We start from the raw sequence: 13,598 nt of genomic DNA, 5'->3' as shown, positions 1-13,598 counted from the left end.
ATGCAGTGTTACATGTTCTTATTTTAATGTTTGGTGAATCAGTCTCTATAACCTGACTTCTATCCGAAGAGTTGACCTTCCCTAACAATCTTCCCATACCTTATGAGTAATGAGTCCAACTGGTTGTTCAAATACCCTGTACATGACATAACTTTTTTATTGAATTTTTGAGTTAATTTTGGTGATGTGACTATACAAGCTGTACTTTACACCTTTGTTTTCAAAATGTAAAAATCAATTTTTAAAATATTTTGGCTTTTAAAAAAATTTCCCACTAACTCAATCTTGCCAAAAACCTGTCTTCAAGAACTTTCATACTATGATGTTCTTTGATCAAGCAACAGGGTTAAAATAATGCAGGCTTTAAGGTCCCATGATTGTAATTCAAATCTGATGCCAACTCTGCCATTTATTAGTGTGACCATCAGAAAAGTATTAATTTTTCTGAACCTCAGTGCCCTCATTTATAAAGTGGAGATAATGAAACTGTTTAGAGGTTGATTGTAGAATTCTAGTGCATATAAAGTGACTGACATGTAAAAGGATCACAGGGGAAAGAATGCCTCATACTCTTAATGGGAGAAGGAAAGAGTGTGTAAAGTATCACTGAGACTTCTGCAGTATCCAGTCACCCTTGTTCTTAGTATCCAGGAATCTTCAGGGTCATCTTCTGTGTCTTGTTGGCCCAAATCTCTTGGGGCAAATAGAGACCTATTTCCGTTTAGGGAATAGACATTTAATTAAAATGGGCCTCACAAACTGATATAATTGGTTTTCTTGCAGTTGGAGTATTAAGTGATTGAAGGACAGAGAGAATGAGAGAAGGTTTCACTTTACGCCTTCTTGTTAACTCTTGAATTTTAAGAAATATAAATATATGACCTATTCAAAAAATAAACAACTACGATTTCTTTTTGCTTTTTTTTTTTTGTTTTTAAAGTAGTCCTCTTAGTCTAGTCCTGAATGTTTATTGCTGTTCATATTTCAACAACCATTCGTTCAGAGCTTGGGAGGTGTAAGAATTAACTTATCATCATTACTTACCTAATAGGCGTCTCCTGGAAGCATGTCTATTTCTGTCATTGCTGCAACCCACACCCAGTCATCCAGGGTAAAAAAATAATGACATCTCTAATTCCCTTTCATTTTTTTTTTTAATCCCCTATAGTCAGTCACCACAACACAGGCATTCTATTCACCTAGTGTTTGTCTTTCCATTTTCACTGCTACCTTTGTAGTTTTATGTTTAGGTTTTAGGTTTACATCTTAACTGGTATTAAAATCTCCTAACACCTGAATTTCAAACTCTCCCACTTTCTTCTGATCCTACATCTTGTTGCCAAGTTAATCATCTTAAAATTTTATTCTACTGTTGTTCCCCGACTCAAAAGCTTTCAGTCATACCAGGCACATTGGCACACCCCTGTAGTCCCAGCTACTCAGGAGGCAAAGTAGGGAGGGCCAGTCTGGGCAACATAGCAAAATCTGGTGTGTCACAAAAATAAATAAGTTTCCAGTGTGTGTTTTGTATGTTAAAAACAAAAACAAAAAACACCATTAGTCACAATTTAATGACTGCTAAATTAAGTTTTACCCCCATAACCTGGCTTTAAGACTAAGATATGGCCCTAACCTGTCTTATTCACCTTCCCACCTTTCATATTACATTATCCTGATCTGCATTAAACAATTCAGAATTTCCCAAACATAGCCCTCCCTTTAACATCCTTGAATTCATTTGATACCTACCTATTGGACATCTCTTATATTACTATGTCCAGGACACTGCTCCAAGTGGTAGGCATACATAGGTTAAAAAGAAAGGCACATCCCCTCCTCAAGGGAGGCCTTATTTGTCTTAGATACCTTCTCTCCAATGTTTAAATTCTGTCCATTCTTAAGGTACAGCATTCTTAAGGTATAGCTGGCATCAAAATCCTACTTTTCTGTAAATGACTCCCCTAACCTCAAATGTACTCTCTTTTTTCTGAACTCCTCAGTTTCCTTTTCTCTTTTAGTGGCACATTTTACATTCTGACTTATATTTTTATTTAATGAAAAGATTTCTGAGCAACTTGAAGGCAAAGAGTATATCTTTTTAATCTATATAGTCTCCATAATGCTGACCATAGTTCTTTATTCATAATAAAAGTTACATGTGGCCAGGCAAGGTGACTCACACTTGTAATCCCAGCACTTGGGGAGGCTGAAACTAGAGAATCACTTGAGCCCAGGAGTTTGAGACCAGCCTGAGCAACATCATACTAAGAACTTGTCTCTACTAAGAACTTGTCTCTACAAAAAAAAAAAAAAAAAAACTAGACACGGTAGCATGCCTGTAGGGCTAGCTACTGGGAACTCTAAGGTGGGAGGTGGGAGGATTGAACCCAGGAGTTCCAGGCTATAATAAGCAGTGATCACACCACTGGACTCTAGTCTAAGTGGCAAAGAAAAATAGGGGAAAAAAAGTTAAATATATATTTGTTTTACATACGAATAAGCAAATGAACCTGAGAACCAGAGTTACCCCAGCAATTTATTAATATTATTAAGCATTTACCTGTTCTCAGTGTTCTCTTCCTGAGTTCTGGCATATAATTTATAAATATTATTGACTTTTATGCAGCTATTAAATCTATAACATTTAAATATTTTAATATTCAGGATATTTGGAAGATGTTTACATGGTATACAACCATAAAATTTAATATTCTAATAAAATATGTTCATTCGAATACAACATAATCCTGTAATTTGTTCAAGCACCAATTATTCTAACATAGACTTTATAAAGTTAATACTGTGTTCCTTGCCTTTCTTAGGTAAAAGTGCTAACCTGTGTATAGCACTTTACCTATCAGTGGCTTGTAGAAGTTATTTTGGTCTCTAAACAGACCTGTGGAATATATAGAGTAGGTATTATTGCTGTTTTAAATATGATGAAACTAAGGTGCAGAGAAGTTGCATAATTTACATGAGGTTACATAGCTAATTAATGAAAAAATCCAGGCTTAATCTTACAGGCATGATAACTGTATATTTTGTATTACTTGAAGTAATTATGCATTTTCTTTTCTTAGTGAAAGAAAGGATGTCTTAAGAGAAGCCGAAATTTTACACAAAGCTAGATTTAGTTACATTCTTCCAATTTTGGGAATTTGCAATGAGCCTGAATTTTTGGGAATAGTTACTGAATACATGCCAAATGGATCATTAAATGAACTCCTACATAGGGTAAGTATTACACATTTTCAGTGTCCATAATTGCCATTTCTATTATTCAAACTATATTTTACTTTGATTTTATATTTGATTAGATTATTTAGGAATATATAGATGGATCAAAAAAAATGAAAAACTATTACAGGGATAAAAGTTTACCTTTTGTGACATTTTTGTGTTGATTAAAACACTGGTGGATTCAGGCCCTGTACTATAGATCCTGACATTTATAACAAATTCTAGTATTTATATGCACATTACATGGATAGAAATGGAAAAGATAAACTTTGTACAGTGTAAAATCCACTGTTAAGTGATATTTTATTTTATGTTAATAGCAATTTCAAATTCAGATTTAATGTTACTAATGCCAGCTCATAAAGTTCTGAATTAGCGGGCCAAATATTAATAAATTATCTCTGAATGCCAGATACATTAGCTTTTCTAATAATAGATAGTGGTATGAGCCATTTACCTTTTTTCCCAAGGTACCATTCACTCTTTCTTTGACTGTGAATTTCATGAGTAAACAGATCCAAGAATCATCATTCTCAAAATACATGTATTCAGTTAAGGGTGTTTGCTTGAGCTTACATTATTAATATTATGAGTCTGTAGTTTCAATAAATCTTTTTAAACCACTTGGTCCATTTTGTGAGGGTTGGCTTAATCAAAATTGTAATAATCTAAAAAATTCAATCAGTGGATACTCCTAAATTATAGTGTAACACAGTGTGCTGTAAGTGACCAAGGAAAAGTGGTGCCATTGTCAGTCAATCATAGGGTACCTTCCCTTTGTTTCAGAATACATCACATTCTACTCATGACTTGTGACCATTTGAAACAAGGATGGAATAAGTAACTGGTGTCAGTCCATAAGATTTGTGTAACTGCCACAGCAACCAATATACAAATATTAATATATCACAATTTCTCTTTTATTTTTGTTGAGAAATGAGTATAAGTAGAAATCTAATATTTTCTTCCCACACTCCAGTAGATACTCTGGCTCCCAAATTTGCAGCTCATTGAAAATTCTACAGCCTCCTCTAGGGGGATTGTTAACTCCTGGAAAAAAATTATAAAGGGTGAGCACTTTTCTCCCTTGTCTCCATGATCACAAGCCTCCATATTACACTGTGCTGCAGAGAGGCCTGGTTAATGTTTAATACATAATTTTCAGAAAAAGTTACCTTTTTTACAGATTAAAAGATTCAGTTTCTCCAAGGGACCGGTCTCTGTGTATACCAGAGAAAGTAATATTCTGCATTAGTCTTTTGTGTTTCTTTGGTTTTCTATATTGCATTATTTAGGGTGGAATTTATCTTGAAGAACCCTCCCCAACGTCACAAAATTCATTGAAAAAACTCAAAATGAATCTTAAACTATCTAAAATATTTCGAGCTACTCCCCACCCTGCCAGATTGATCACTGAACTATAAGCTGATGCATTTGCAGAAAAGCTTGTCAAGAATAGTTTTGTACTTTCAGTAGAAACAGTCTTTTTCACAGCATTTAGAAAAATGTGGCACGGTGCCTGGTGATTCACTGTCAGTCTTCCCAAATTGCCCGATCTTCTGGAGTATGTTCATTCTCCTGGGAAGCTACATTAACTTTTATCTTCAGAAAACATTTATTTTAAGAAAGCTCAGATGGATATTATTTGAGTACCATGAAAAACAAAACATTACATTTTAAGTGTTTCTGTACTGTATAGGTTTAGAAACAAAAATGACTGTCCTTTCCACAAAAACAAAACAAAGGCTTATTTATAAGCTGGAATGCAGATATATTAATTATATGATTAAATGTATGATAAATTAATGCTTAGTCAATATTGTCATAATTTTTTACTTATGCAGTGATTATTATAATGTGTTTTATATTAATAGAAAAATTAAAATATAAATTTTTAATGAATGGCTTGGTATTTCCTAAAAACAAATTGTGTGTAATTTTGTATGTATTTGTGTGCACTCAAATTACCTGATTAAGACATAGAATGGGGTGGTGAATGTGGGTATATGTATATGACTCTGGCTGTGTACAGACACAAAATAATTGAGATCTGTGTTAGTTGAAGAAAGAAGACCCAAAACCATGTAGTTGCATGACCAATATAAACTAAAAGCAAGTATTGGTGCTTATAAAGGTATCATGATTTTCTCTATAAAGTTAGGAAAGTAAGACATGAAAATGTTAAACCCTATCAAATTGATGCTCTTTTATAAAAATAAGCGTATGTTTTTACCTTAGTTTATACTGTATTTCCTCATGGAATATTTAACTTTCTAAGTGTGAAACCTAGTGAAATTTGGACTAATTTCATTTTGTTTCTTTTCACATATATATGAAGAAAATTGAATATCCTGATGTTGCTTGGCCACTGAGATTTCGCATCCTGCATGAAATTGCACTTGGTGTAAATTACCTGCACAATATGACTCCTCCTTTACTTCATCATGACTTGAAAACTCAGAATATCTTATTGGACAGTGAATTTCATGTTAAGGTAATTACTTTTTTAAAAGTTTATCTGTTTCCTTGTCCTTCGTAGTTTTAAAAATACTTTTTAGTTATTTCTTCGGCCTAGCCAATTTCATATCTCTCCTTAAGGATAGGGACTGATGAATAATAATTTCCATAGCCCCTAATTTCTATCTTCTATTCTTCTTCCTACTGCAATTCGGAAGTTATTCCTAGACAGAGATAGAATTATGATATGAACTACAAAGCTGTTATGTTTCTTAACTGAATTGTCAAGATTACCTTTTTTTACTTTTTATTTTAAAATTATTATATATTTATAGGAAGTTGCAAAGGTAATAAAGAGGTTTTATGTCTCCTTCACCTAGTTTCCCACATTGTTATGTTACACATAATAATAGTATAATTTCAAGACCGGGAATTTGACATTAGTACAATGTGTGTACATAGTACTATTACTTTATCACATGTATAGATTTGTGTAACCACAACAATCAAGGTACAGCACTACTCATAACATCACCACGAAGATACCACTCATGCTACCTCACCCACTTCCTCCCTACCACAATCTATACCCCTAACAGCCACTAATGTGCTTTCCATCTCTTTCATTTTGTCATTTTGAAAATGCTATATAAGTGGAATCATAGTATGTGATATTTTGAGATTAGCTTTGTTCACTTCACATAATGCCCTTGAGATCCATCTAAGTTGTTCTTGTATCATAGTTGTTTTTTATTGATAAATAGTATTCCACAATATAAAAGTATCACAGTTAACCATTTGAGGAACATTTTGGTTCTTTCCAGTTTGGACTAATTATTATAAAGCTGCTTTTAATAAAGATGTACAGGTTTATGACTGAACATAAGTCTTCATTACTCTGATAAATGCCCAAGAATGCAAATGCTGGGTCATATGGTAAGAGTGTGTTTAGTTTTTAAAGAAAGTATCCAACTATTTTCCAGAGTGGCTGTACCATTTTACATTCCACCAGCAATCTGTGAGAGATCCAGCTATTCCACATCCTCACCAGTATTTGGTATTGTCACTGTTTTCTGTTTAGCTGTTCTAAGAGATGCATAGTGATATTTCATCTTGGTATTAATTTGCATTTTCCTAACTGCTGATGATATTGAACACGTTTTTATATGCTAATTTGCCACCCATATATGGTTTTCAGTGAAATGTCTCTTCCTGTCTTAAGCCCATTTTCTAAAGGGATTCTTTGGTTTTCTCACTGTTGAGTTTTGAGAGTTCTGTATTTGTTATAGTACTTCTTCATTAGATATGTAGTTTGCAAATATTCCTTCCCCGTTACAGTTTATCTTTTCATCCATTTAACAAGGACTTTCAAAGAGCAAAAATTTTAGTTATAATGAAGTCGATTTTTTTTATTTTAAGGATCATGCTTTTGCTGTCATTTCTAAGAACTTTTCACCAAGTTCTACTTACTGAAGATATTTTTTGTTATCTTCTAAAAGTTTTATAGTTTTATGTTATACATGTAATCTGTGATCCATCTTCAATTCATTTTTGTTTTAAGATGCAAGACTTAAGTGTTGAAGACACTGGCTATTGTGATTTCACAGCTATTCTACATCTAACTGAAAGTAAATTAAAAGTTTTTGAGTAATTAATACTTAATGTAACACCATATTTTTATATATCATTTTGGTAAACTTCTTATAACATAATCAGAAAATTATGGTAAATATAAACAATTTTCCAAGAAATTAGTAATAGAGAAGTTGAAACAACAGGAAAATTTAAAACCAAAAAATGTGAGAAAAAAGTAAGTAGGAAAAAAATTTTTATTGAAGACACTCCTCTCTCTTCAATAAAATGGTAGGGGAAGGGAGAGAGAAGCAAGCTGCTATCTCAGTATTGCTAAGAAAAAAATGAAACTAATCTAATGCATCAATTATAAACTAATCTAATCAATCAATATGATCAGTATAATAATATATAATCTAATCAATCAATATAATCTAATGCATCAATTATAAACTAATCTAATGCATCAAGTAGAAGTACCTTCTTGGTCACCTAGTACTCTGAGCCCTCACTACAACAATCCGTCTCCCAAAGTAGTTATCCTGTAACAGGGAGTCTTAACATCCTTAATTGAATAATTGTGACATTTTCTTAAATGATCAACCAAAACTTCTTCCTGGTTGCTTCCATCCATTGATCCTACTTCAACTTTTTGTGATAAATAGAATAAATTCAATTCAGTTACTTCCACAGGACAGCCCTTTCAATACTTGAATATTGCAATGAGCTGTCTCCCAACCCCTCACATACAAGTGCATTTTGTCCATTTCTCTGATAAATACCCTCAGTTCCTTCAGGCCGTTTCTTATTACATGGATTGTAATCCTTGGTGCTATATAGATGGATCTATTTGTTTAAATCTCTCTTAAATTTTGATCCTCAGAATGGAACACAGTACTATTTTTGGTGTGTTCTGATGAATGCAGAATTTAGTGAAAGTGTCACTTCCTTGGCCCTAAATACTTAATAGTTCCTTAATAATTCATCTGCTTTCCAGGGGTAGTTATATCACATGGTTCAAATTGGGCTTAGTGTCAACAAAAAACCCTCAGAGGTTCTTTTTTCCACTTATTATTGCTTAAGCCACCTCTCCTTATCATGTACTTTATAGAATATTTTCTAGATATGATCAAATTTTACCTTCTTAGATTGGAGCAATTTCTTCAGTCTCTTAAGACCGTTTGAATGTTATTTCTGTAATCCAGAGGTTTTAAGTTTCTCTTCAAGTTTTGTGTGATCCTCAAATTTAATTAGCTAGTTTTTTGTATCTTTAAGTGATGATTAAATATGAGCCAGTACAGAGCTCGAATCAGAGTTGTATCACATGGCCCTAAGAACCTTCCTCTGGGTCAATATCAGTTCTTTTGTTAATCCAGGCTTTTGGAGAATACTTACTCAGTTTGTTTGGAATACTCCTAAAAGTGCTATTATACAGCCCATATTTCTTTGTTCTGTTCTTAAAAATTTTATGAAAGTCCTTGCTGCTCTTATCTATTCTTATGACTTACTCAGTCATCTTCTTCATCCTCATTTTCAGAGTGGCTTTCTCTTACTACCCACCTAGTTCCTCTCTATTCTTTTTACCTTGATTTATGCTTTCCCTGTCATATTTTTCACCATCTGACATAGTATATTTTATTAATATATTTATTGACTATCTTCCATAATTAGAACGTATGCTCCATGAAGACAGAAATTTAGTCTACTTCATTACCTGACACATAGCCAGCACATGCCATATAGAAATATTCAGTAATTATTTGCTGAATGAACAAATGTGTGAATTCCTGCTCTTCTGTATACACCAGATAGGCCTACTAACTCAGAAATCTAATATGTTTTTATTAAAGTACATTAAAATATTTTATAATTTGCAAACCATTTATACATTTACTCTTTGACAGTATTACTAGTGTCAAAAAAGGAAATGAAACTGGTCATTCCTTTTCTTAATAAATGTTTATGAAGCAACTACTGTGTGCTAGGCATTGTGCCAGGCACTTGGGATATATTACAGAAGGTCAGAAATTGACCATTGTTCTGATAATTTCTTTTTTAAGAATTTTTGCCAGCTTTTTCGTTTTCTACATACTTATAAAATACCCCTTTTAGTAAACGTTTTTAAATTTTTTAAGCCAGCTGCTATGGTTTGAACATGCCCACTCCAAAATTCAGGTGTTGTCAATGTGATAGTGCAAGAGGTGGGGGGCCTTTAAGGGGTAATTAGGCCACAAGGGCTTTTCCCTTCCTCCTGAATGAGATTAAGACCCTTAAAAAAAAAGTTTCATCCAGTTTTCAGGTAGCTTGCCCTTCTGCCTTCTACTGCATGAGGAGGCCACAAGCAGGCGCTTACCAGACCAAATGTCAGTGGCTTGACCTTGAATCTCTCAGCCTCCAGAGCTGTGAGAAACAGATTTCTCTTCTTTGAAAATTACGCAGTCTGCAGTATTCTTTTACAGCAGCACAAATGGACTAAGACAGAAATTGGTACCAGAAAAGTAAGGAGTTTCTATAACAACCATCTAAAAATGTAGAAGTAGCTTTAGAACTGCATAATGACATATAGGCTGAAATAGTTTTTGAAGTGAATGCCAGAGAGCCTAGACTGCCATGAAGAGAGCATTAAGGGCAATTCTGTGAGGGCTCAGAAGTGAAGAGAGGGTCTGTAGAGAAACCTTTGTTCTTTTAGAGATTACTTGAGTGGTTATGAAGAGAATCTTCCTGGACATATGGATGATAAAGACTATTCTGACGAAAAGTGTCAGATGGAAAGGAAGAACATGGGAATTAGAATGTAAAGATTTGGAAATTTCTCAGTCTGACCATGTAAAGAATAAAAAATCATTTTTAGGAGAGAAAACAAGAACACGGCAAAGAACTGTTTGATGAAGAAATTAGCATGGATAGAAGGAAGATAGGTGCTACTCATCAAGACAGTGGGAGAATGACCCCCAAAGGCATTTCAAAAATATTCAAGGCTGCCATGCTTATTATCACAAGCCCAGAGTGTGTGTGGCTTGGCAATTCCAATTATGATTCAAATGGGCCCAGATGTGGCTTATGCCACTGCTCCAGAGAGCAGTAAGCTTTGGATGGCAACCATGTGGTGCTAATTATGCAGGCATGCAAAGAGCAAAAGATGTGGAGGCATGGTTTTTTCCACCTAGATTTTAAAAAGTGCCTTGGAAAAACTCAGGGCCCAGGCAGAGATCTGCTTCAGGGTAGATCCTTTACGGAGACCCCACTAAGGCAATGGTTAGTGAAGCTGTGGGCACAGGGCTGTCCCTAGAACCTCAGACCTGTAGAGCCACCAGCATGCAGCACCAGCCTGGGAAAACCAAAGCATGTAACTTCAATCCATAAGAAATGAAGTGTGGGCTACATCCAGCAAAGCCATAGGGGCAGGGCTGCCCAAGACCTTGGCGTTCAACCCCACCCCAGTGTGTCCATACGGTAGTACCTGGAGTCAAAGATTATCCTCAAGCCTTAAGACTTAATGTTGTTTACTCTATTCGGTTTTAGACTGACTTAGGACCTGTTACTCCTTTTTTCTTTCCTGTTTCTTCCTTTTGGAATGGGAACACCTACCCTATGCTTGTCTTGCCATGTTATTTTGTAAGCACTTACTTGATTGCACAGGCTCACAACTAGAAAGGAATTTGCCTCAGGATTATTGTACCTTGAGTCTCACCCATATGATGTTTAGATGAGACTTTGGACTTGGGCTTTAAAGTTGACACTAGAACAAGTTGAGACTTTGCGGGGCTATTGGGCAGGAATTAATATATTTTGTATATAAGAAGGATGTGAATTTTAGGGGAGCCACAGGCAGAATGCTATGATTTGAATGTGTCCCCTGTAAACTTCAGGTGTTGCCAATGTTATACCATTAAGAGAGATGGGACCTTTAAGAGGTGATTAAGCCATGAGGGCTTCTCCTTTATAAATGAAATTAAGGCCCTTTAAAAAGAGAGACTTCATGCAGTGTGGGAGGACTAAAACACCAGAGTTTAAGGGTGGCTCCTTCAACTATGTCAGAGCTAGGTTCCTAGGTTGTGTACTTTAGAATACTACATGTATTTCTATAGATTGCAAATGTTGATTTGCAAAGGAGATATTTGCAAATTATCTCAATAACTTGAAATATATGATACTTGCATAACTTTCCAACTTCCTTAGACTTTATTTTCTTTGTCTCAGACCAGAAACTATTCTTGATAGAGAAAACAAAAGCAGAGTAATAGTTAATAACTTCTAGTTTCTTTTTCATGCATCAATAGCATATACTTGGTCCTTTGCTGTGAATTCAGTTTTAAATTTTTTATTTTTATTTTTTTCCTTAAATTTACTCTTTTATTATAGCAAATGAATGAAAGATTCATTTATTCTACCCCTCCTTTTTGGGGGTGGAGGTCACATTTTTTTAAATCTCAAATTCATCTAAATGCTAATAAAAATTATGTATTTATACATAATTTTATAATTGTTAAAACCAGTAAAAAATGTAGGTGGTAAACAATGGAAACAAACGATGTGCTGCATGGAGTGCATTTCACTCTGCTGAATTCGAAAGTATACAGTAAAATGTTCTAAGTAATTTAAATGTCTTCAAGGATTTCCCATACTCCCTTGTGTATTAAATATTATTTCGGTTCTTAATATTTTGTCTTACATTTAAAAAAATAATAATAAGGAAGCTTTTAAATATTTAGAGTTATAAGATACTGTATAATATCTGCACAAGATTTACAATTGAAATATAACCATAAAGGACATTTCAAAGGCACAGAATATTGTCACTGATAATTCTTTACACAACGATTGTATTGGACATAAATATGCTTTATGTGCAATTATACTGTTTCCACGAAATACTTCTTTTAGTGATTAGCATAAGATTGCATAATAATTATCTTTAATATTATTGAGATTTTGCTTATTTCATAATTGAGGGGTGCTACCTTTAGGGCATTATGAATACAACTGTATAAACCAGAATCGTAAAAAATGATCAGTGACAATTGTATGAGGTGTGAGTAGACTTAGCAGCTCTTTGAGATGTAGAAAGCACATGGTATCAAGCATATATGTCATGAAAAGTAAGGTGTGCAAAGTACTCATTCATTGAGAATATCATAAAAAATACTTCTCTTGGAGGGGCCTAGGGAGCCCCACCTTGTCGTGTACCATCAATAAAGTCCCCTGTGCTCAGCCAAAAAGAAAAAGTGCTTCGCTTTAATTTTCAAAAATTAGTCTCTTTTGAAATTTGTAATGTTATATTAAACTTGAAGTCAGTATGTATTGCTTCTAGAGTTATTTGGCTCAGCACTATGGAATTTAATTTTGTAAGAAGCTGGTGGAATACATAGAAATAAAATATTAAAATATATAACATTCTCTCGATTGATAACTAAATGCAGTGAATATACACAAAGACAGTTGACTTTTGGACTTTTTAAAGAGAAACATTTTTAATTCAATTATTTGTTCTTTTCCCTTACAGATTGCAGATTTTGGTTTATCAAAATGGCGCATGATGTCCCTCTCACAATCACGAAGTAGCAAATCTGCACCAGAAGGAGGGACAATTATCTATATGCCACCTGAAAACTATGAACCTGGGCAAAAATCAAGGGCCAGTATCAAGCATGATATATATAGGTAAAGTTGCTTTTGCTCAGTTAACCTTGTCTCAGACACAAAATTAGTCCACCAGAATTTTGAAGCTACATTTTAAAACTGTGATTTTTATTCTTCTCTCATAATTGTGGTGAAAATAAACTTGAGGCCACAGCGATTAATGATTTTCAAATTAAAGAAATTTAATGACTTGATTTAAGAAATTTTTACATCCTTTAAGAAATTTTAAAGCATTTCTTCTTCTTCCTATCACTTTATAATATAGTTAAGGATTTTTGTCATATATGACTTGGAAAGGCAGAGGGAAATAGTGGTTTCTGACATTTTAGAATTAAGTTTCTCAACCTGTTCAGCCTTTTAGCCTTTCATATCTATACATCTTTTTAGATAAACAGACAAACTCTTAATCATACTGGGGATGTTTCTGTTTAAAGAACCCCTAATATTTGTATGTTTGTGAATTTTTTATTCAACAAATTGGTGGGTTTGAGAAGATCATATTTTCATATTTCAGATGCATATTACTTATAATCTTATAATGCAGTAATAAGCATAACACATTGTTTTTGACACTGGTTATTTTACCAGAAAAAAAGGAAGATGATTATTTACGTAGTTTTAGGAGATAGGGACATTCACCTCACTTAAAAGTTATGCTTATCTCTTTTAATATACTAATGAATGCCAAA

General features: G+C 33.8%; 1 protein-coding gene across 2 annotated transcripts in view; it reads left to right on the top strand.

The window, feature by feature from the left end:
* RIPK2 (receptor interacting serine/threonine kinase 2) overlaps nt 1-13,598 on the top strand; it is a 36,444-nt gene that overhangs the window by 2,430 nt on the left and 20,416 nt on the right. For both annotated transcript variants that reach the window (XM_003940508.4, XM_074386906.1), the window contains 3 exons: nt 3,081-3,234; nt 5,579-5,734; nt 12,773-12,930. In XM_003940508.4, coding sequence (XP_003940557.2) covers nt 3,081-3,234; nt 5,579-5,734; nt 12,773-12,930 — 468 coding nt within the window. The remainder of the gene's footprint in view (nt 1-3,080; nt 3,235-5,578; nt 5,735-12,772; nt 12,931-13,598) is intronic.

Source organism: Saimiri boliviensis, chromosome 15 (assembly GCF_048565385.1).
Source record: "Saimiri boliviensis isolate mSaiBol1 chromosome 15, mSaiBol1.pri, whole genome shotgun sequence".
Classification (NCBI taxonomy): domain Eukaryota; kingdom Metazoa; phylum Chordata; class Mammalia; order Primates; family Cebidae; genus Saimiri; species Saimiri boliviensis.
The sequence above is the reverse complement of the archived record's forward strand: the minus strand, read 5'-3'. Positions and strand labels throughout refer to the sequence as shown.